Below are 25,223 nucleotides of genomic sequence, written 5' to 3'. Positions count from 1 at the left end.
GTGTGCCACCCACCACCCATCGACAAAATGTGCGTTATATCCCGATTCTTGTTTACCTTCCATTCCGCATACGAGCTTTGCAATAACTGTCGTGCATATGACTTCACGTTATCAGAAAAACATGTGCATCTAGGCATGAAAGGCGAATGACATTGTGTGCAGAAAGCACAACCTCGAACTTGCATTCCCTTTATAGATCATGGAACATCGCAACTGATCAGATCTAATAAATTATTTGCTAGTGGATATGAGAGATTCTCATTACAGTTCTTTAAGTTTAATACATATCAATATATGTATGTATACATAGTGTGCTCAAGTGTATGGTTCGCAGCTTGTTAGGTCGTTGCTTTTAAGTCTCAATGCTCTGTTTAATATAATATAAGAAAAAATCACTCGTGTTTTGTTGGAGGTCACAACCCCCTATCGATTCACTTTACAAACTTGCTTTCTACAACCCAAGGACCGAAAACAATAACAATGTCTTAGGGTCTTACATTGATGTCCACAAATTGCAATGGAGTTTAATATATTTTGTTTTCAACTCAATGGAGTTGAATCTCCAATGTATTTATATTTTGTTTTTAAATCAATGGAGTTGAATCTCCAATGTATTTATCTCGGGCTAAATAGAACCCATTGCACAACATCTTTGATTAATTTGGATGGAGCGGGATCCTCTCATGATTTATTTCCCCAAATTATGTGGAACGCAATTTGGTAACCATTATTAGTTTTGGTTAAACAAGTTACTCGACATTTTGTTTACTTCTTTTGGTTATTTTCTCAAATCACTTGGCACAAGATCTAGGATGTCAAATATCTTACATAAGATTGTCCCCTCTCAAATTTGATTTCTCTTATGGGATTGAACAAGATCCACAAATGTTTATTTCTCTAACCGTATGGACGATCTAGCAATTCATGAGGCTATTTGCTAATGGCTAACCTATATTCAAGCTCAACTTTGCGACAAAAACTTTATTTGCAAATGACTAGCATTGACATCCTTGTTTAGATTATGGATCAACAATGTGACCCATTTTCATGATCAAATCAATGAGATTTCATTTCTTTCCAAAAACTTTTGAGCCAGAATTTCGATTACATAATCCTATCGAATAACCCATGACTTACTATTCTGAGTTCACTCCGTTGATTGGAAAGAGTAGTGACTTCATTGATGACGAGTACACATCAACTTTGTTTCTCTAATGTTATTAAAATCTTGATACACTTAAAAACAAAAAAGACATTATGTAACTAAACCAAATCATGAATGGATTGCCTTTCCACATTACGGATGAGATTCTAGATATCCCCATCAATTTGATCTAGAATTTTGTTACTTCCATATCCACAAAGCAAAACGTTGCTAAATTTCTTAAACTCACGATTGTAAAATGATATAGTGGATATGAATTGCAAGCATAGTTTTGAAAGCCAATTACAAGATCGCAATAGATCTGTGCATTGAATTCCGCCTACCATGGATGTTGCCCCTATCACAAGGGTTACTTCAACAAGATAGACATCACATGACAATGTTCTCAATTTGCTTGAGACCACACGTTTCCTTCTTTTTTGGCTTTTGGTGATGTCCATCATTGAGCAAAGTCATTTTCGATATCTAAATCCAACTAAAATGCTTGCATGGCCTATGATAATAAATTTCTTTCAAGGATCACAAATCAAGGATTTGTTTCTGCCATGCCCAACAAGAGTAAACACTATACCATTAATGATTAAACAATGTAAAGTGTTTACATTGGCCCATTTTTAAGATTTAAAGGTTGAAATATGTTTAAAAAATAATTCATGATCATAGAACATGCTTGACTTGCAAACATCCAAGCAACTTTTTGGATCCACTTTAATCATTCTCATAAATGGATCAACAATACTTCATGACATTGATATATAATATATATATATATATATATTTGCAAGACTACATGTCAAACACACACATTTGTGTAACAATTTTAGAATGATGTTAGATTGTAGTTTGAATTCTAATTCTCTTTTATGGAAAACAAATCTTCATGATTCTCAAAGGCATTTCGCATTATCTATGTATTTTTTTCTGCTTACATTGATTTGGTTTTCTAGATATTGCGATGAAGAAAATCAAAATGAATAGGATTTGTGAAGAGATTAACTTGTTCAAACTCATAAAGTCCTACGAAGAATTAATGGAAATACAAACTACCAAGAAATTTAAAATACGCCATGAAGAAGTTACTGTTCCTATTAGTGTATGGAGGGAACCTAATATTGGATTGTGTAGGTGGGACAATTGAAGTTCTGAAATTATGAATGATGATCACTTGAGAATGTAATTCATCATATGATTCAAGAACTTGTGTTTGCCAAATGACCATTATTAGAGCTTAACTAATCATGGGAAAGTTTTTCTTGATTTAGGGGACTCAAAATTTGTGGTTAAAAGACTATGTTCATAAAGACCACAACACCTTCCAAATTTGTCCTCCAATATTATGCACTACTCCCAATACAAAAAGGCAATGAAACCACTATTGAAGAAAATCTTTTAAAAAAGAAGGCAATGAAACTATTAGATCACCTAAAGCTTTTAGGCTCACATTTTTTAACCCTAAAGAAGCTCGGTTTATTGAGCTATGATGAAATCTTACTATTGGCACTCACCAATGCTTCAAGTCATAAAGAATTCCTAGAAGGATGAACATTACATGCAATTATGTGTTTTCACTATGCATGTAACAAGTTAAGCACCATTTATTTGCAACCAATTGAAATCATGCACTTTCTGATGTTCTACAATGGTAGCAAATTCTACAAATGACCAAGTGCAATCAGATTCAATGCAAAATGGTGTTTACAACCAATGGTGTGACAAGACAGAATCACATACTACAAGTAGTGGATAAAAAATTTATAAACTCTTCTCATAATAATACATTGTATGTTGCACTGTAGAAAATATAACAAGATCTTACACGTGTATTAGTTGCATCTCATAAATGCCATATTTACACCCCCGTGCATACAACATTTATTACGAAACCAAAATTGCAGTTACATCCAACTGAGAGATTCAATGTTTTACCACAAACTTTTTGGACCACCCAAAATTGAAAGGTTGAAGGTTTTACCATGACCTTGTTTTTATTTGCAACACTGACAAAAAGCTTCTTCCATGATAACCCCACACCATGTTAACAAACTACAAAATGCTATGATACTCGGAAGGCTCAAACACTACATACACTCCCTCCTTCCTCTACTCTTTTGCCTTTTCATCACCCCCTAATATTTCATTGCTATCGATTGTTCTAAAAAGAAAGTGAACTATTTTCTAGGTAGTTAACTCTTGGAGTTTAACAAATGTGGCTCAATATGATGTGCCTAAGAATCTATGTGCATTCCCATGAACTCGAAATATTATCACAAATAATTGACATTATATGGACATGACATGACTCCAGCTCTTTAAGATATCTAACCCATTTAGCATTTTACAAAATCAAGGTATAATCATGACAACATTGGCATCATCATAATGTGGGTTGTGAACAAACCCTCCTTTACTAACCAGGGGGCATTCACATACATAGTGCACAATCCAATGTGCATATACCTACCTAAATCATAGTGTGGGTTGTGACTAATCCTCCCCTTACTTGCAAGGGGTAAGTGGGTATTTACTTTGATTAACATCTTTTAATTCTTAATAACAATTAGCAATTTGAGTTCCATACAACAACAAAAGTTGCACCGATGCATAGGAAGGAATATGACGTTCCGAAAGTCACTACTAGTGGTGGTGGTGGTAGTAGTAATAGTGTAAAATAGATCTCAAGTCCCTTTGTAATAAACAAATAAAAAATTCCAAGAAAAAGAATGAACACACAAATCAGTTTTTTTCTCTATATTAGCCAGAAACATTGCCAGTTGAGAGGGGACTTTTTATTACAAACCCGAGGGATTTTACAGAAGCAAAGTAATTAAAGAATAATCAGGATATATATATATACTAGTTAGTTGCTCTACATTGCCTGGTTTGTTTACAAACTATAGAAACAGGAATATACCGTGGATTTCTCGTTAGCATGTCAAACTATCGGGTAGGTTGGTCTGATACCCCAATACGCTTCCTCCTACATCAGGAAATGTTTCATGACCACTTAATGGCCCTACTTTCCCCGACAAATCCACTTGGATCGGGTATAGTAACAAATGCCCTTGCAACTTTGTCACCTCCTCTTGTGCAAACTGCTTCCAATTGCCTTCTGCAAGGATTCGCACTTTCCTCATACATTCCACGCTCCACGGCTCCTTGAAGCAATCCTCTTCTACAGTCAAATGCTCGGCCCACAGCGACCTTCTGTAGCCATATACCTTTTTTGCACCCAAATAAAAAAAGAAAAGAGAGGTAAAAAAAAGGTTGTTACTGGAGTATGTATCACGTGATATCAATGGGATTGAATCGATACAAACAAAATGAAAATCACACGACAAGCTAGGGTTAAACAGGAAATGTACTTGGCCCCGTGGGGAAGAGCCTTTGTGAGCCCACGTGCAAGAAGGTTGATAAGCACCCATGGCGATCTCAGTATCTCTTGATCCTGCCATCGAGCGCTGATTTATATTGGCTGAACCAAGAATCACATATTCGTCATCAACAATCATGCCCTTAGCATGCACATAAATCATGAATCGCCTACTCTTCTGAACTTGTGCCTGCAACATTGACATTTTAGCTTAAACTCGAGGTCGATGGAATTAATCATGAAGCCATCATTCACGCTAATTCTAAACAGCATATGTGATTGTTCGCATCAAAAAACTATTACTAATTATGATTACTGTTCTTCCTTTGCATTGTCTTTGTAATACAAGAGAATGACCTCAAAAAAGCCTAATTTCTAACCCTTCTGAACCACATTCTAAATTATATTCACCCAAGGTATATGAAAACCCAACATAATCTTTCACATCATATTTGAGTTGTTTTTTTACATCATTGGGTAATGTGAACCTGGAGCAAGGCCTCTAATAATATACGACTTTAGGCCTTCAGAGCCAAACAAGGGTTGATACAACAAGAATAGCTTCTAAACTAACCCAAAAGGAATTTACTAACATAACATAAACCATGTCAGAACCCCCAGTAATATGTTTACCTGAATGGTATTCTCATCAACATGAGTTGAAGGTGGTGCTTCATTGTTATTAGGATTATCTTCTTCTTTCTCCTCACGATTTCCCAAGCAAAAGAAACTCAAGTAATCAGTAGGATGATACACCTTATCCAGACCCATTTCTTCTAAAGCTTTTGCAATCAAGAGATACATCATCTCCATGGTTTGAGTCTTCAACCATAAAAAGCCATAATCATGTGTTAATATACTTGACAGAACATAAAAGCAATTATCATATATTAAGATACTCGATTGAAAATATGCACACATACACACGTACATAAAAACTTGGCAATAAATATCCGGTGTTTTTACCTGAAAGTGAAGAATTTCCTGTACAGAAGAACTTGTCGGAATACCTTCCGGCCACATCGGTATCACAACATACACAGAAAATCGTTCGTTGGCTTTTATTTTGCTCACAATCTTTAATGCCAACTCAATTGGCACCAGGTGGTTGGCACCTATTATTCATTTTATGTAACACGCAGTTTTTTAAAATTCATACATTGCACTAGAAAACCCTAACTAATTTGATTATTCAAACCGATTAAAAAGGCAAAGTTTGTCCATAACACATGGTCTTACTCTTTATTTATTGTCATTGTTTTTCTGAAATTCCATAACCACGAGATTTTTCACTTTGTTAAAGACAGACAAGATGAATGAACCTATAGTAATGGGTACATTTCCGAGGATTTCAGAGGTGAAGAGGTAAAATTGTAGATTTCTCTATTTCAAAAATGTCTCCATTTGCTCACAGCCTATACGAATCAGTTGTTATGAAAATATTGTTGACAACAATCTCAGTCATGTTCCCCTTGAAACAAGCCATTTTTCCCATGTAGACATGATGACTAATTTAGATGGACATTTTATCCTGCTCATCTATCTATCCGGGACAAAAGAGCAGAGACACAGCCAAAGAGTAGAGCCTGTTTGCAAATGGCAACAAAAGTAAAGTTCTTACAATAAAGGCTGGTATAGCCTATTTATACAAATTTGGGGAATGTGGGCGAAATGGTTGTTTGGTAGTTAAGTTACTCTTGTACTACAAAGCAGGTACAATAAATGAGGAATATCTTCGAAAAGTGGAAGAGAGAAAAGGCATTTAAAGAGTTGTAGATTCTAGAGAAAGAAGAATCTAGGAAGAGAGAGAATGTAGAGGAGAGATAATAAAGATGAAAGAGAGTGGAGGTTTGGAGTTTTCACCCTCCAACGCCTCCTCTCAGCTCCAAAAACGCAGTTCAACATTGAGTCGATTGAGGAGCTGATCAATGGCTTGCCTTGGAAGTAGCTTGGTAAACAAATCAGCCACATTTTCTTGAGTAGGAAAATAGGTCAAGTTGAGGAGTTTTGATTAACATGATTTCACTAATTCAAGAACAAAATGGTAGTGCCCTTCAATATGTTTTGTTCTACCATAAAATGTTGAGCTATGTGCCAATGCATGGGCACTTTGGCTTTCAATGGAAACTTGAATAGGAGAGTCTTGCAAAACACCAATGTGACAAAGCAATTTCATTAAAGGAAGCAACACACAACAAGTATCCAAATCGGCTTGATATTCAGCTTCCATCAATGGTAGAAATTGAATTTTGCTTCTTTGATTTCCAAGAAATTAAGCCTGAGCCTGACATAAAACAATAGCCAAATGGGAACCTTCCAAAATCAATATCACCTGCCCAATCAACGTCCAAGTAGCGAACAAGCTCAATGCTGTCCCTAAAAGAGAGACCATAGTCGAGTGTGTTGGTTAAATACCTAAGAACTTGGATAACTACTTGCCAATGACTTTGTCTTGGAGTGCTTGAGAATTGGCTGAGAATACTAACACTATAGGACAATTGGACATGGTGTAAGTTAAGTGAAGAAGAGACCCACTTAACCTTTTATATTTTGTGATATCTTCAAATATGCGAGAATCATTTTCACGAGCTAGCTTTGAGTTTGGATCCATGGGATAGGAGAGTGGCCTGCAATTTGACATGCCATAGGTCTCAAGGAGCTGCTTGAGATTAACAATCGGCAACAAAACTAAACCTGAACCGAACCGTTGAAACCGTTAAGCTGTTAAACCGCGGTTTCACGGTTCGGTTTGGTTTCAATAATAAAAAACCGCGGTTTTAACGGTTTTTAATTTTTTAATTTTTTAATTTTTGTAAAAAATTTTAAAAAATTTTAAAAAATTAAAAAATTTGTTTTTAAACAATCTTTTCATTTTTACACCTTATTCTCACATTTTAGGAATATCTTAAAAATTTTAAAAATTCTAAATAATGAAATATTATAAATTTTTAAAATTTATAAATTTGACCTATGTTGAAAACCGAAACCGAACCACGAAACCGCGGTTTTTACGGTTTAATGGTTTAACGGTTTGAAAAATGTTTAACGGTTCAGTTTAATGGTTTCGTGGTTCAGTTCGGTTCAGGTTTCAAAAAAATTTAAACGGTTCGGTTTGGACCCTCTCAAACCAAACCGTTGCCGATTGTTACTTGAGATACCTATGTTGGTTGAGGAAGACACCACCATGTGGTTGATGAACCCCCATATCTAAGATGTAATGCAAAAGTTCTAGATCAGTCATTTTGAATGTGGTTTTGAGGTTAGTGCGGAGCTCGTCGATTTTAGAAGCAAGGGACCCTATAATTAGGTCATCAACATATAATATAATCAAGCATAACAAATTATCTTGGGAAAAGACATAGAGATTGTTTTCAGCATAACAGTGCTGAAACCCAAGAGAGAAAGAAAGATATATTAATATCTTTTAAGAGGCCAAAATGGCCTATAAGACCAAACAAGAGATTACATCGTAAATGTTGTCTCGTCTTTGAGAACAAATAAAAATAAAAATAAAAATTACTAAGTAAATATAAAGGTAAATAAGATAAAACGAGATGAGGGAATCTAGTTTTCGGCACATGTGAGATTCTCAAGTTAGATATATTGTAACTTTTGTTTTCGAAAGATCTCTAGCATAGGTCAATCCTGAATGGAGAGGTCTCCGAAATGAGGGAAGTACTTGTGATGATGGGAGATAATGGCCTTTATCTATCGATGACAAGGGTGGTGAGGTCGTCGCCCATGGGGCCGGGGCCTACGTGCACGACAAATTGCTAATGCCCGATCTATTGTAACCCCTTTGTTATGTCCTGGTTGGGAGTCCATTTGTGTATCCCTTGATTGACTTGTAGCATTAGTAGGAGTGATGGGGCCAAAGAAAGTTGTGATTGTTCCTTGTGGATGAACTTTTCCCTATGTCTCTTGGAGTTCTAGCAAGAATATTTCTAGGCACCATTGGTCCTCATACTCCATTACCTTACGTAGCAGACCAAAGCCTTGTTTAAAGAGGCAATGGTATCTCCCTTTGATTTCAAAAAAGACACTAAAATGACAAACATAGTGTTCTTCGGATTCCACTCCTTGATGACACAATTGGCAAATTCTTTCTTCTAGAGGTATTCTGCCTACCTCAATCTATAATTGATGTGATGAAGTTCGCAACTGCCCTATCACACTACGCAGTGCATAGGATAGATGTATGTCCATATAAGGTGGCTTGATGATGAATCCATCCTCCGATGTGTAAGAAGTGTGGTTATAGTGGGCCATCTTCGTACCAAGTGATATTTTGGAGTTGATCCATGTTATGTTGTTTTCCATGTTAATAATATCAATTCAGGTCATTCTATTCTTTTCCACTTTGGTCATATTCAAATGGGGAGAGTCCAAGCTATATTGGAACCATTGCTGCATTTTAGCATACCAACAAGGAATGAGAAAGAAAGAAAGAAAGAAAGATATATTAACGTCTTTTAAGAGGCCAAATTGTTCTATAAGACCAAATAAGAGATTACATCTTGAGTGTTTTCTCGTCTTTAAGAACAAATCAAAATAAAATAAATATTACACAGTAAATATAAAAGTAAATAAGATGAAAAGAGAAGAAACAAGGGAATCTGGTTTTTGGCACATGTGAGATTCTCAAGTTAGGTATATTGTAGCTTTTGTCTTCGAAAGATCTCTAGCATAGGTCGATCCAAAATGGAAATGTCTCCGAAGCGAGGGAAGCACCTATGATGGCGGGAGATAATGGCTTTTATCTGTCGATGACAAGGGTGTCGAGGTCGTGGTCTATGGGGCCGGGGCCTATGTGCACGACAAATTGCTATTGCCAGATCAATTGTAACCCCTTTGTTATGTCCTGGTCTGGGGCCCATTTGTGTATCCCGTGATGGACTTGTAGCATTAGTAGGAGTGATGGGGCTAAAGAAAGTTGTGATTGTTCTTTGTGGATGAGCTTGTGTGGTTGTATTCTTCAACAACTTTTCCCAATGTCACTTGAGCTCTTGCAAGAAAAGTCCTAGGCATCGTTGGTCCTCATATTCCATTACCTTGCGTAGTGGGTCAAAGCCTTGTTTAAAGAGGCAATGGTATCTCCCTCTGATTTCATAAAAGACACTACAATGACAAACATAGTGTTCCTCAAATTCCACTCCTTGATGACACAATTGGCAAATTCTCTCTTCTAGACGTAGTCGTGTATATCTGCCTACCGCAATCTGTAGCTGATGTGATGAAGTTCGCAGCTGGCCTATCACACTACGCAGTGCATAGGATAGATTATGTCCATATAAGGTGGCCTGATAACGAATCCATCCTCCGATGTATGTAAGAAGTGTGTCTTATAGTGTACCAAGTGGTATTTTGGGGCTGATCCATGTTATCTTGTTTTCCAAGTTAATAATATCAGTTCGGATCACTTTGTTCTTAAAGAAAGATATATTAACATCTTTTAAGAGGCCAAAATGGCCTATAAGACCAAACAAGAGAGAAAGAATGTATGAATTTTGTTATGCCAAGCATTGGGAGCTTGCTTTAATCCATACAAGGCTGTGTAATATGTAGACCATGTTTTCCCACTCTGAAATCTCAAAACCTGAAGGTTGTTTTACATAAACTTCCTCTTTCAAGTCACCATCAAGGAAGGTTGTCCTCATAATCCTCTCCTTCCACTTGTGAGTCGCCTTTTGCAACTAAGCGTGCCTTATGCTTATCCAAAGTACCATCAGTATGGTACTTGGTCTTGAAAATCCATTTCAATCCAATGACTTGCCTATGTTGAGGTTGAGGGACCAACTCCCATGTGTGATTCCAATCAATGGAATTAAGTTCAACTTCTATTGTCGCTTTACACTTTGGAAGAACATGAGCCTCTCTTGTAGTGGGTTCTTGTGATTGCACAATAGTGCGGAGTAAGGTTAAGTTGCATGAGTGAAGAGGTCATCATTGTGACCTGTGTTCTTTTCGTGTTGGTAGGAGAACCCACTGTATACTCAAGAAGTTCAGCAACGAAGAGATGGGAATCACGAATGGTAGCTTGAAGCCAATTCGGAATTGGTGGAAGCTGGTGTGTAGAGGAAGGGGAAACAATTGGAGTTGAGGGAGGTTTGAATTGTTGGTGGAGTTAACAGTTTGAGTAGGAGTGGGAGGATATGGGAGTCTTGAAAGTGAGACATCATCTGAAATAGGAGATTCCCGAGCAACTGGGATTTCAACCGTGAACTCAGGTGAACTCCTAGAGTCATCCAGCTTAGACTCTACAAAATGAACATCCCTAGATATGACTTGGAACTTTGATTCTAGATCCCATAACCTATAAGCTTTAGATTGTGTGTTGTAACCAAGAACTTGCAATTCTTGGTTTTGGACTCAAATTTAGTCCTTTTATGATCTGAAATGTAAACACAATCATCACAACCAAAGACTTTTAATTGAGAAACTGAGGGTCTTACACCTGTAAATGCTTCTACAAGGGTCATTGCGGCAACTGCTTGCATTGGGCAGCAGTTGATGATGTAGACTGCTGTGTTGACAACTTCACCCCAAAACGAGAGGAAGATCATATTGGGAGAGTATTGTATGAGCCATCTCTTGGACTATACGATTCTTCCTTTCTAGAACACCATTTTGTTGAGGAGTATTGGGTGTGGAAAATTGGCTAGCAATGCCTCATTGAGAACAAAAACAGTGATAAGCTTGATGGAATTCGAACTTTCTTTGATGTCTCATCTTGACAAGAGCTACCCATTCTTGAAATTTGGTGAAGGCTTGAGATTTTTCTGCAACCAAATAAACCCAAACCTTACGTGCGAAATCATCAATGATAAGCATGAAGTAGCGTGCACCACCAAGAGTAGTGGTTTTCAATGGACCACAAAGATCCATGTGCACTAAGACCAAGATAGATGTTGCATTGTGCGTGGCTTGATGAGGGAAAAGCTCTCGATGTGCTTGTCATGATGAAAAACAAGACATGGGGCATTGGGAGTTTTGAAAATTGGAAAATCCTCAACTAGCTGCTAAGGAGAGCTTTTGAAGAGAGTCGTACTTGAGATGACCAAACCTAGCATGCCACAACGTGGGATCTTCTTGTGCTACCAAGGCATGAGAGCCTTGAAGAACATGAAGAAGATGAAACTTAGATTTTTCTAAGGGTCTGTGGAACCTTTTCAAGTGGTAGAAACCCCCTTCTTGTGTGCCACTAGCTACAATTTGTAGGCTATTGGTGTCAATGACTTCCAAAGCTAAGCTAACAAAGTAGATACCATAACCTTGCTTAGTGATTTGTTAGACCAAAGTAAGTTGGAGGAGATGCGAGGCACATGTAGCACATCTTGAAGAACGACAGGTTCATCATTTGAAGAAGTGTTAAGAAACACATGACCCACACATGAAGTCTCAATGCCTGAGGCATCTCCTATGGAGATTTCAGAGGATCTAGGCTTGACATCATGCAAAATGGATTTGCCCTAATGTGTGCAGTAGCACCATTGTCTACTAACCACTCATCAATGGTTGAGGTAGTTGGTCCAACCAAATGTGAAGAATGTTCTTCAATGCCAAGGAAAATTATTTCTTTGGCTGAGTAGGCTGAGTTTGATTTTGGTGTAGGTTGAATTTCGGTAGAAGAAGATTTCTTGGCATTGTCCCTTTCCTTGTTCCAACAATCGGGCTGAATATGACCTTTGCAGCCACAATAATGACAAGTGAGCTCCTTGTAGGCTGGGTTGTCTGGTGGTCTTGGATTGGGTTTGTTGTAGGAGTTGCCATTTTGCTTTCACTTGCCTTCATTCTTCGCATGGAGAAGCATCTCATTAGAAGTTTGAGCACTTTTTTTCCTTGTGGCCCTACCTTGAAGCATGCCAAGAAATGTTTACATATCAGGTGTGTTGGGAAGAAGGGAAGTTGTTAAGGCTGAGAATGATTTAAGCAACTTGATCATTAGATGATGCACAAACTCAACTTCGGTTTACTTGCTTCCCAAGGAAACTAGCTCCTTTAGGAGAGTGACAAATTGTGTGATTTGATCCATGATGTTTGGAGTATCATGAATCTTGAGATTTGCTAGTTGATTGTCAATAGCTATCATTTGAGCACAATTAGCTCTATGATACCTGTTTTTTATTTGGTTGTCTCTTCATTTGTATCTTGAAATTGACGAGCAATGCTCAGTTTAATATTAAACATGAGGAAAGCATGAGCACGAGAATCCTTATCTAGCCAAGCTTTAGATGATCCAACAACTGATGTGGTTGAAGAAGATGAAGTTGCCAGTGGTTTCTTCTCACTATCATTGACTACATTCCATAGATGATGGTATTGTACCAAGGTCTTTATCTGTAGTTCCCAATCCAAGTAACTGTTCCCATCTAAGATGGACTCTTTGGGGAGTTGGGGAATGGTTGATGAAACAATGGTGGCATGTGAGGCCATGGATATCCTCCTCTTGAGCTACAACTGGACTGTTTACGGCAGTTGTAAGTAGACGCTCAAGGCCTTTCTAATCCTCCATAGATGTTAGGTGAGGCTAAGATGAGATAAATAAAAGAACCTTCTTTGTAGGTTGGGAGGGTGGCTGCTAAGCAAACCTCCTCTTTAGGGTTGGGAGGGAGGCTACAAAGAAAAAAAAAGTCCTCTTAAGGGTGGGAGAGTATGATAAAAGAAGATAGGCTTGTGTGCTCTTTGGCAAAAAATTCAAGCTGAGGCTGTGGAGACCTTAGAGTTCTGATACCATTTGAGAAAAGCTGTTAATAGCAACAATGGAACAGTTGTTACAAAAAATTAGACACAGCCAAGCTGTGAGAAGGCCATGAAAAGGCAGTAACAAAATAGTTGCAAAGAGTAGAGACACAGCCAAAGAGTAGAGCCTATTTGCAAGTAGCAGCAAAAATAAAGTTCTTACAAAAGAGGCTGGTATAGCATATTTATACAAAATTGGGGAACGTGGGCAAAATAGTTGTTTGGTAGTTAAGTACCTCTTGTACTACCAAACAAGTATAATAAATGAGGAATAAGAGGGAATATTGTGGAAAAGTGGAAGAGAGAGAAGGCATTTAAAGAGTTGCAGATTCTAGAGAGACGAATCTAGGAAGATGAGAATATAGAAAGAAAGATATATTAATGTCTTTTAAGAGGCCAAAATGGCCTATAAGACCAAACAAGAGATTACATCTTAAGTGTTGTCTCGTCTTTGAGAACAAAGCAAAATAGAATAAGTATTACTTAGTAAATATAAAAGTAGATAAGATAAAAACAGATGAAGGAATCTGGTTTTCGGCACATGTGAGATTCTGAAGTTAGATATATTGTAACTTTTGTCTTCGAAAGATCTCTAGCATAGGTCAATCCAGAATGGAGAGGTCTCCGAAGCGAAGGAATAAAGATGAAAGAGAGTGGAGGTCTGGAGCTGCCACCCTCCAATATAGAGTCCCCAGTTATTTAGTTAGCCTAGTGGTTTAAGACATTTAACTCAAAACCATGAAATCCTCATGCCATTAATCATTTCTTTAATAAAATGTTTAACGAAAAAACAAAACTTTGTCTCTTAGTATTTTATCATTTGATCTTCCGAATCATAGAGCCATGTGGTTAGGTAAATTTTAACCAAAAAGAAGTACCTGCTTCCTGACTAGTTCGCCATGCAAAAGATGAACCAAGAAAATACTGATTCTCAATGTATACGAAGTGCTGAGCTGAACGAATTGCGCTTATATAAGCAGTGTGGATGCTCATGTCTATTGCAATGTTCTTGCCACTGACTAGATTCTATGTGCCAAAATATCATCGAATTAATTCAAAACACCAAAAAGAGAAGCAAAAGATCTAGGAAGAGAAAACGTAACAACAAGCTCACCTGTTCAGCTATATCTTTTATGTGTTTTGGAAAGCCCTTTGCAGATCCAGAATCAATTGACCTGAATATCTGCATTGATAAATCTCTCTTTCTGTCACTCACTTTCACATGTATTGCATGAAAATTCTATATTTTTTGTCTCATAGGTCATCTTTGACCTCGGAAGACAACAATAAAAATCTATCTATATCTCAAACCAAGGCTTTGGCCCACTATTTGACCTCTGAAGATGACAATAAAATTTATCCGTCTGTAACCAAGGATTTGGCCCACTATGTAAAGTAATGGAATATGAGGATCAACAATGCTTGGGACTGTTCTTCCAGAAACACAAGAGACACAAGGAAAAGTTCGACAACAATATAACCACACAAGCACGTCAACAAAGAGCAATCACAATTTCCTTTAGCCCCATCAATCCTAATCATGCTACAAGTCATACAAGGACTACAGAAGTGGGCTCCTGGCCAGGACATTGCGAAGGAGTATAGATCAGGCAGTAGCAATTTTTAATGCATGTAGGCCCCAACCTTGTGGAAGCCCACAAGAAGATAATCAGAATCTCGGAATAAAGACTGTGACATCAGATATTCCATTTGCTTCACCATGGACAGTGAGAAGAGACGTGTGCTAACCATTTCATGGATATAAAAAAAGAAAAAACTTTTACCTATCCAAGAGAAGGGCATTCAAGGGTAACAAAATATATTTAGATCATGAACTCCCTCCATCTGAAGTAGCATATCGCAAAGAAAACATGCCACGAATGCTTGATGCAAGAAAAGAAGGAGAATGGGCTGTATATAGAGATGGGAAGCTCATTATTACAGAGAAGAAAGGCACATGATTTTGTGCTATAGGGGATATAATATTGTTAGGATACTTTAATGTCTGAACTAAGGATGGACAAACAACTATGTATGGAGAAGTTATGGTACAAGAAGTTAGTCTTAAGCAACAAGATATGAGTGAAGCAACAGACTATGGCAAACACTTTCTAGAATTGAGAAGTGCGCACATATTTGTGATATATAATGGTTTATCACAATTGCATATGTAACATGTTGGAACCCAAAAGGAGGTGCAAGCACAGTCGATTAACTGATGGGATCTCCATCTCTTATATCCGAAATAACAGTTCACTATCTCCGATAAACCTAGAACAGTTGATGTGTATAGTTGTGGAGAATATAGCGGCATGCTAGGATTGGATCCTTTCACCCCCCTAGACGAAAGCTTATGAGACTACAATATCAAAATCTACAATTCTAATAGGGTGATGTTGCATATTCGTTAATGAGTCTAAAAATCATAGCATTTGCGTTGATTATAGCTTTTATGGTATGATGTTCATGGAGAGTGCTGTATTGTCTGATGATCATGGAGAAATGTACCCATGCATCAATATATGCATCACATTTGGGTATGAAATAGTGTGCTTTGCATGCTTGATCCTCTTTAGCTAGGCATTGCAACATCCCACCCTTGAAAGCTAGTTTACAATTGACAAGTTCTTAATAAGGTGATCACATGATGTTGCATGAGAAGGTGTGGTAATAGGAATGACACGGTGGAGTTGAACACATTCAAAACTCAATTGAGAGGTATCCAATATATGGAATTTATGAGAGTTTGGTATATGCAACATTGGGCAGAAAGCATTGAATCCAAATCTGGTCAAGTCATATAAAATAGTTAGTATGATGAGGAATGTCATGATAGAAGGAGATGCTAGCAATGTAAGTAGCTTTGGGGAATTATACAGAAACAAACAAGCGCAACCTTCCAACACCCCGTGAGGAAGAAGAAGAGATCATATTTAGCTAAATTTGAAGATCATGTGTATAGCTTGTTGGACAAGAGAGTAAATGAGCATGTAAAATGTTTAATGAGAAGCAACCTAGGACACAACTGACCTCACCCAGGTGCGGCATGAATATGCAAAGGTACACTACGATATCCCCGGGCAGCTCGCACTCCCCCGCCCACATTTTTCACACCCATGTCAATCCAGCTTTTTCACTCACAAAACGTATAAAATATGCCATAAGTTGGGAAGGCCCAAGATCATGATGGATTGGTAGGTGAGCATTTTATCTATGCCCGTAACACATCTTGCTCCTATTGCTCGCAAACATCTTTAATAGAGCTATGTGTGACGGTTCCCTACTAGCTCGACAGAACATACCATTCCCAATTTTCAAGAGGGGAGACCCCATGATGCCAAGCAATTATAGGACAAATCATGATTCTCCATTACTTGACCAAACTATATGGCTCAATCCTAAAGTCAGTATTGAGCATATGGGGAGAGAGAAATGGCTGCTGTTCAGCTGGACAGGCAGGCTTCCGGAAGGGGCTTGCAACTTTGGATAACATACTGACCCTCCGAGCCCTTACTGAGGGCATCCCATAATAAGAGGATTTATTGCTGCTTTGCGGATTCTAAAAAGCCTTCGACACTGTACCAGGTGCTAGGCTCATGGGACGGCTAGAAGCCCTCAAAGTATCTATAGATATGCTACGGGGAGTAAGCATTGTATGAATCCATGTCAGGGAAGGTGTGATCTCCCAATAAGTTGTCGGAGACTGTGGCTAGCACAATTGGAGTAAAAAATGGATGCCCACTACCACTCTCTCTCTTCGGTCTCTATATAGATGAGGTGTCACATTTACAAAGAGAGATTCAGCGGTTCAAAAGCATGTCTAGCAAGTATAACCACACAAATATGGCTATATGCTGATGATATTGTGCTGATCTCTAACACTCTGGAAGGACTACAAAGACACCTAAATGCGTTAAAAGTATTTTGTATGAACAAAGATTTGTCGGTAAACATAGATAAAACTGAAGTGACGGTGTTTAGCACCACACAAGTGTGGGTAACAAGATCAGAACCACAGTTCTTTTTGGGAGAGGAAAAGGTGCCATACACACAATCCTACACGTACCTAGGAGTAACATTCAAAGGGCCTCAGTACTCCTTATGGAAGGTTGCTTGTGCTCGACTCTCTCATGGATATGCAGCCCTTGATGCTCTTGAAAGACAACGCGCATATTTGCAGTTCCAAGAACCACAAACTGGTTATTGTTACACTTGGCAAGTAGCTGGAAAAATTTAGAGAGACCTTTAGTCTAATGATTGCCTGTATGATAAGGAGAAAAGCATCAATGCCCCATGATAGATAGATACATAGATAGATCTTTTTAGCGTTCATAGAGAGGCCAATATTGACCCATGGGACCTAGGTACAAAAGGTTCCTTGGAGTGGGCCTCAAAAGCTCATTAACAAAGAACAATTACCGCTTTCTTTAGCCCCACCATTCCTACTCACGCTACAAGTAAATCGAGGGCTACACAAATGGCCTCCCAACCAGGACATCGCAAAGGGGTTACAATAGATCAGGAATAGCACTTTGCTGTGCACATCGGCCTTGGCCTCGGGGACCATGATATCACTACCCTTGTCATCAACAAATAAAGGGCATTATCTCTCGCCATTGTAGTGCTCCCTTCGCTTCAGAGACCTCTCATTCTGGATCGATCTACGCTATAAATCTTTCAAAGACAAAAATACATGTATAGATGATGAGATTCTTTAGTCAAGTCTTAATTATATTTCTATTTAACGCCTTTTAAGAATGGTTGGGCTGAAGTAGTCAAAGAAGTAAAAATAAAAATTGAAGCATAAGAATCTGGATAGGTGGTGGTAGCTAAGAAACAAGTACAAGGAATTTCACTTGTGCAGACTACAATTGAAGAAGGGAGGATCATCTGAGATGTAAATCTGCAAGTTATGGGCATCCCTGAGTCACCAAATGTCATCCCTGGCCAAGGAGGATACTGTGTCTGGGTACAGCAAGGAGATATTTTTTATGTTTCTTATTTTACAGTTAATAGAAGATAATAGAATAAAATAGACCCCAAACGCTAGAAACAGTACCCACCAAGCACAGAGCTTCCAAAGTAATCTCTACTGAGCATACTAGCAAGAAAAGGAAATCATTTATAGATCTCACAGATTTTTCTAAAACTAAATTTCAAGTTTCCGTAAAAAAAATGAGGTACATCTTTCCCAAGCGGTCAGGTGTCACCTCTTCAAAACAAATGTCTTTGCCCTCTCATTTGTCACTTATCCACTCGCTTATAATATTAACATGAATGTCGGTAGGGGGCCCCTTAAAATGATTTAACAGGGCACAGATTTACAATTTGATGGTAATAAAATGTCTTAGACCTCTCAGGGATCACATATCGGTTTGCTACAAAGGGCCTCACATAAAGTGGCTTTATAGGGCACAATTTGATGCATACACCTCCACACACTTTAAAATCCAATATTAACTGGACCAATCACAGGACAATCCTAAGGCCTATAGACCATTGGACCTTGACCATTTCACATCGTTCATGCAACATCATCTTGCCTAACTTCAAGAATTTCAAGGAACAAGTAAATTAAATACAATAAAAATAAAAGAGATTACTAAAAATGTCAAAAAAGTAATAAAAAAACACATCAAGATGACAACTAAATATTGACTAGCTTAAAACTAAATCGCCAATTAACTAAAGGAAATGATATACCTGCACATGCCAACTTTCGGGATCATCATCTTTTGTCACATTACAATCTTGGCCTTTGGAAGGGCTAATTATCCATGGTACTTGTTTAAGATCAACAAAGACATTATTATACCACTGAACACCCTTCGAAAACATGAGCCTAAAACCATGCCATTTTGCAGCTTTCCGCCAACGCTGTTCAAAGTTTGTTAGAACATCATATGCAGCAGGCCCTTCAATCTTGCAGTGCAAATCATGCCAAGGTTGCCGCGGCCCTCCACTTTCAACTGTCTACATGAATAAATATAAGAAATATTATAAGACTCGATATACAAATTGTACAGAAACCACTCCATATAGTGAAAGCACATTATGCTTTTCTCCACTTACTGTTAGAAATGTGGGGTTGTGATAATCATCAGCAAATGTAGTGTTTAAGTTTTTAAAAAGAGTATGGTTGGGTGTATCATAGCGACCATCACAAAGGTCAAGTCCTCCTATGAATGCAACCAATTGTCGAGTGTTTCCAGGGGCTGCCGCATCCACAATCACAACCTTTTGATGATGTGTATAGAGAGATCCAATAACCTACAATAAAATTAACCAGCACATTCATACCGAATAATTAGGTAAATGTTCAAACCATAAATATGAAAAATTAACGGTTGCAAGTTACTTCTTTTTGTTGGTAATTTCAAAAGTATGACAAACTATATGCAGTCAGACAATCTATCCTGGTACTTGGTACATAATAAGCTCCAATATTCACATGGTCACCTATCTCTCGTTCATATTCTGACTTTCCTTTCGATTCAATTTCTTTGTTTTCTATTTCCTCTATTTATGTCCATTCACTGCCCTTTCTTCCTTTACAGCTGTTCATGTTAACTCATCAACGTGAGTAACAAAAGAGAGATGAAATGAAATGTTATATTAACATCTTCCTAAGGTTAAAATGTTCTATGAGACCAAAACTTGCATCCTTGTGAATCTTATGTGTTGTAAAATAATGCAAACTTAAATTGTACCTAAATTGGGTCATTTCCCTCTGTGACTGAGCTGTAATCGAGGTACCATGATATAAAATCCATGGGTACAAGTAACAAGGAGACCGAGGACAACATACAAAATAAAGACATATCTGAGAGAGGTGAAATGTGGTGGACACCCCATGAATGTTACTTGGATCATTTTGTAGTGATAAATATTGTAAGGATTATTTTTTGTGTTACCAGGATGTGTTACTTAGAATTGTTTCATTTTTACTTATCTATATTTATCATCTTATGTGCTCCCCGCAAAGTCTTGGAATTGAGAGGGAAGATTACATTTCTAGTATGGAACAAATGGGCCCCAGATAGGAGATGCCAAGACTCGTAAGCGCAGGACTGACATGTGATCTGTTCAGTTAGAATGGGATTCAGATGTGTGGAGGTGTTCAGGTCCTACAGTAAAGTTATAGCTTAAAAAGTTGCTTTAGATGGGGCCCTACATAAAGTCACTTAAAAGACATAGGCAAGCAGGTTAATATATTTTGTTGAAGAGGTGTGACCTAACAGCATAAGTAAGATTTACCTTATTCAAATAAACCTTTTGTGATGAACTAAAATGGAGAGTCTTTGTAGAGTGCTGAGATCTGCGGATCTCATTGACCAAAAAAAAAATCTACTATATCCAATGGAGAGAGTACCTTGGAAAATCTACAGGTTTTAGCACCTTAAAGTGCAGGCTACATGTTTAGTGTTTGGGCCCTACCTTATTCTTGTCCTGTTATCTTGATTATCAATAACGCAATACCAAAAGAGGCGTTAGTCTATAGGGCCTTGTTCAGGAGCAATATGGCTTCCTATATGTGAAATTAAGTCTTCTGAGTGCAACAAATATCTCAGGGAGGTGTTTCTTTATTTATATAGATACTCCGTTGGTGAAATCTTTGCCATATTTATGGATCCATTGGTATTTTACTGCCCTCTAGAAGTTTCATAGGCTGGTTATATGGTTGTGTGAACATGATTTGACAACTTTTCCATAGAAATTATGAATTTGTGGATACAACTTTATTGCAACAACTGGGAAGTATGAGACTGTGCTTAAAACACAATTCTTAAATGTTGTACCTAGAGGATCTGCATGTCAGTTCCATCTCTTAAAAGGAAATGGAGCGTCAACTGTCTTATGAGGCAGAACATAAGGCCAATTCATGCCATCTGATAGGTGCTACGTGTCATATTAGGACCTGATGGGATAGATCATAGATTGCTTTGTTGCAAGGAACTGCAATTAGATTTGAAGGCAGCAAAGTAGAATCTGAATCCCAAGGCAAACAATTGGACTAAGTATGGACACTATGTCGCCAATTATCTGGAAGAGAAAAACAATGAAATAAAAGCACAGAATTGTACAAAATCAGAGACCCTTGAGTTTGTGTAATTTGTATTATTCTGGATTTCGAAGCAAAGTTAGGCATCCATACAGAAGAGATGGGCAGCTGAGAAGAATTGGCACGTCCTGGTTCATCAGACTCTATTACCCTGTTACCTGAAGTTTCCATGTCTCCCTTTTTAACTCATCAAGCACCTTTTCCTCCCACCTCCATGTTTCCTCTAGTTAATGTATTACAGGACATCTTGAATATAGATAGTTCCTTCTAGATGCATAGAATAACGCAGTGGAGCATAGCCCCAGATAAATACTAAGGGTTTGACTTTGTTAAAAATTGATCGTCAGAATATTGAAGGTTTGCCTTCTTTAAAGTTGATGGTCACAACTACTCAGGAAACTTTGGTTTAGTTTCAAATCTAATTTAAATAAAACCAACAATAAAACAATACAAATGCCAGGTTTTAAACATTAAGATGTGGTATCCAATATCCTTGAATATACATGTTCCTTCTAGATAAATGGAACGAATTCATGTTAAATCGTGTCGGAAAAACTATTGCGATCACCTTCTTTAACATCTTTGCCTTTGTTAAACCCAGTACAGGAAAGTGAACTTAGCAAATTAACTCAAATTTCTAAGAACATGGCTATCTAACCTTCTGCTTGAACCAGCTAGACTTTTTATCTGCATAGCGAGGAGCAAGCAAACAAGCTACGTTTGAATGTTTGAAGAACCTTCTAGTTTCTTCATCATGTGTTCCCATGACACCGACCTGCACATTGAGATAAAAAAAAACTAGCATGAAAATCATAACGCACAACTTGGTTTGCATTATAAATCGTCCTCTGGATAACCATAACACTAACAATCAGCAACAGTTCGGTTTGAACCGAACCGAACTGCAAAACCTTGGCTTAACAGCTTAACGGTTTAAACGGTTCGGTTCGGGGTTTTTTAACAGTTCAGTTCGGTTTCAACAGTTGGAAACCGAACTGTTTAAACGGTTTAAACGGTTCGGGTTCGGGTTCGGGTTTTTTTAAACGGTTCAGTTCGGTTTAACAGGGTTTGTTTTTTTTTTAAATTGTTTTTAAACAATCTTTTCATTTTAGATCTTATTCTCACATTTTAGAAACATCTTTAAAAATTTTAAAATTTTAATTTTGACCTAAGTTGAAAACTGAAACCGAACCACATAACCGTGGTTTTAACGGTTTCGTGGTTTGGTGTGGTTCAGTTCGGTTCAGGTTTTAAAAAAAATTAACGGTTTGGTTTTGACCCTATCAAACTGAACCGAACCGTTGCCGATTGTTGCATAACACACAGAAATGTGAAACCCCAAATATGTAGTACACCACAAGATGCACAGATTTTACAAAAGCAAGCTAAAACAACATATAATATAAAAGCTCACGAGATTCCTGAGGGAAAACAATATCATTAAGAAATTTGGGGTCCACTTAATATTAATTTGAAAGGACATATTGAAAGTCAATCTAAACATTACAAGAGCACAATTGAACTTCAAAATTTTCTATCAATACATGACGAGCAACCATAAGAATGGATGAGACTCTTAACATAGATGAAAGAGTTTTTTTGCTTTCTATTCTACTCAAATAACCTGTTTGTTTCATATATTTAACATGTAAGGCGTGATTGAATGCACACTTCCAACAGTAAGATGTATCGTCATTCCAAACAAAAAACAAAACACGGGCAGTCACAGAATTGTTTCTTATCATGCAAACATAGGAAAAACATGATTGAAGATAAATCTCCTAATTGTTTGATATTAATCAAACATATAAACCAAGATTGAAACTCACATTTCCAATGACAGAGTGAGATGTTTTGTCATCCCAAACCAGCAATAAAACACGGGCAGTCTCCTGCTCAGCTTTCGCCTTCAGCAATTCCCCAAGTGTTTTATTGGATGAGAGAATTTTCTTTTGGCTTCCATCTCGAACTAACTTGATTTTTGTGTATATCGACCAACCGGCAATATAAACAAGATGTCGAGCATGTACAATGGCATTGAATATATCCTCCCAACATTTCCCATGCTCAAATTTCAGTCCATTTTGAAGCTCGAAAGAAGGAAGACACCCATCTGGAACATGCGCATCCTGATAAAGAGTCACACGTCCACCTTTCCTCAAAGGAAAATAGGTCTTTGGGACACCTTTATATTCAGGGCCTGCACATATGCCATTTTTATATGATGGGTCATCGGCAACTGAAATGTATTTGATCGAAATCTCAATTTGCACATCTGGTTTCAATGGTTTGTTATCTTTTCCAGTCAAACTGAAAGTTTGACGTTCAATGCCTTTAGATAAGATCGATTCAGCCTGGATTTGGACTTGGCCAATGAATTGGGCACCCATCATATCATTATCTTTGACAACCAAGATCACATCTGAGACAGTGTGAGCTACTGGTATCTCAAAATGTTCATTCCACTGAGGGTTCAATGAGTTGGAAATAACTTGTGTTCTTGCTACGGTAGCACCTTTCAAAATAACACATGCATAGGGATCACTATGTATGCTCTTCTCCACATCTACTTTTGACACTGTATTTATACATGGTTTGCAGATAGTTATACACTGCCGTAAAACTTCAGAGAAAGTATCCATATTTGGTAGATTTAATGCTCGGTGTATCCACACATCTAATACTCCATAGAGCAACACTTCTGGGTCCATTTTTTCTCTGCTTTGCTTTGCTCTGCTCCCAAATCAACTAGAAACTATATATTTCAAACAGCTTTGAGAAAGAAGAACTTTAGATGCCCAAAAAGCTTCTTACATAAAAAAAACGCACAGTTCCATGAAATTTGCAACTCTGAGAAATCAAATATAATTGGCTTTTGAACGTACATCACACATACAGACCTTGAATTTTCGAGGATTCTAGGGATAAGATTGTTGAAAGAACTTGGAACAATTACACACACACGCATATATATATATATATATACACACACACACACATATATATATAGATATATACAAAGCTAATTATAATACACATTGAACAAATAGACTATCATAATCAGAAGTTGAATCCCTCATTTCACGTTCTTCTAATGAAAAAACGATTCATTATGATGGTGTATTTGATCATTACGTGTAAGAAAGGAATCCCCCTGGCACAATGTCTAAATCGAATAGAAAAAATGAGGAAACAAATGTGCTTACCTTAGTGAGGGAAGGATTAAGGAATTTGTTTGGTTTTGTTTCCGCTGTTCAAAAGAGAAGTTAGAGGGGTAAAAATAGAGAAAAAAAAATCGCCCAAATGAAATCTAGAAGATTTTGGAAGCAAAAAATAAAAATGAAGAGAGGATTTTGAGTTGGACTCTGCTATATTACAGAATTAGAAAGAGAAGGAAAGACATTTAGAAGAAGCCCAAATGGAGATAGATTCAGAAGGAAGTTTGGAAAGGGGAGGAGGGGAAGAGGAAGAGGAAGACAAAACCAACAGGAGAAAAAATAAAATAAAAGAAGAAGAAGAAGAAGAAGAAGAAGAAGGAAACAAAAGCAGAGGATTATACTGAGGGTGAAACAAAAAAAAACAAAAAAAAAAAAAAAAACAGGAAGAAGGAAGGAAAAAAGAACAGAGAGATAGAAAAAGGAATTTTATATAGCTTTCTCTTTACATCATCCTTTCCATGCATTTCTCTTTGGCATTATAATTACAGTTTGTGAAGTGGGTCATTACAACCTTATGCATTCATTCATTCATTTAGCTGTTGAGAGAGAAAGTAGCGAGAGAGAGAGAGAGAGAGAGAGAGAGAGAGAGAGAGGTGGGGCACTTGGGGGGGAGGTGGGGGTTGGTCATGAAGAAGAAACCTCCTATTCATTCATATACTCTTATTGACC

The 25,223-nt window shown here is 37.5% G+C and overlaps 1 protein-coding gene across 1 annotated transcript; it reads right to left on the bottom strand.

Moving 5' to 3' along the window:
• Positions 1-3,888: 3,888 nt before the first annotated feature.
• Positions 3,889-24,679, bottom strand: PLDBETA2 (phospholipase D beta 2). Its single transcript, XM_087324059.1, has 11 exons — positions 24,543-24,679; positions 23,166-24,084; positions 21,995-22,111; positions 19,347-19,544; positions 18,978-19,247; positions 14,389-14,457; positions 14,153-14,300; positions 5,502-5,650; positions 5,169-5,357; positions 4,528-4,725; positions 3,889-4,383 (listed from the first exon to the last, which is right to left on the bottom strand). The coding sequence occupies exons 2-11, from the start codon at positions 24,045-24,047 to the stop codon at positions 4,090-4,092; spliced, it is 2,514 nt and encodes an 837-aa protein (XP_087180185.1). The 5' UTR covers positions 24,048-24,084; positions 24,543-24,679; the 3' UTR covers positions 3,889-4,089.
• Between the last annotated feature and the right edge of the window lie 544 nt (positions 24,680-25,223).

Source organism: Azolla caroliniana, unplaced genomic scaffold (genome assembly GCF_043228905.1).
Source record: "Azolla caroliniana isolate FFs.n. ecotype wild unplaced genomic scaffold, voAzoCaro1.0.p SCAF_9, whole genome shotgun sequence".
Classification (NCBI taxonomy): Eukaryota; Viridiplantae; Streptophyta; class Polypodiopsida; order Salviniales; family Salviniaceae; genus Azolla; species Azolla caroliniana.
Note: the sequence above shows the minus strand (reverse complement) of the source record. Positions and strands in the feature narration are given on the sequence as shown.

Excerpts from the sequence above, each read along its gene's own strand:
- PLDBETA2 (XM_087324059.1), bottom strand. The coding sequence starts at position 24,047 with ATGGACCCAGAAGTGTTGCTCTATGGAGTATTAGATGTGTGGATACAC. Across the intron at positions 19,248-19,346 it reads ACAACCCCACATTTCTAACA|ACAGTTGAAAGTGGAGGGCC; the intron begins GTAAGTGGAGAA and ends TTATTCATGTAG. Across the intron at positions 4,384-4,527 it reads GCTCTTCCCCACGGGGCCAA|GTATATGGCTACAGAAGGTC; the intron begins GTACATTTCCTG and ends GGTGCAAAAAAG.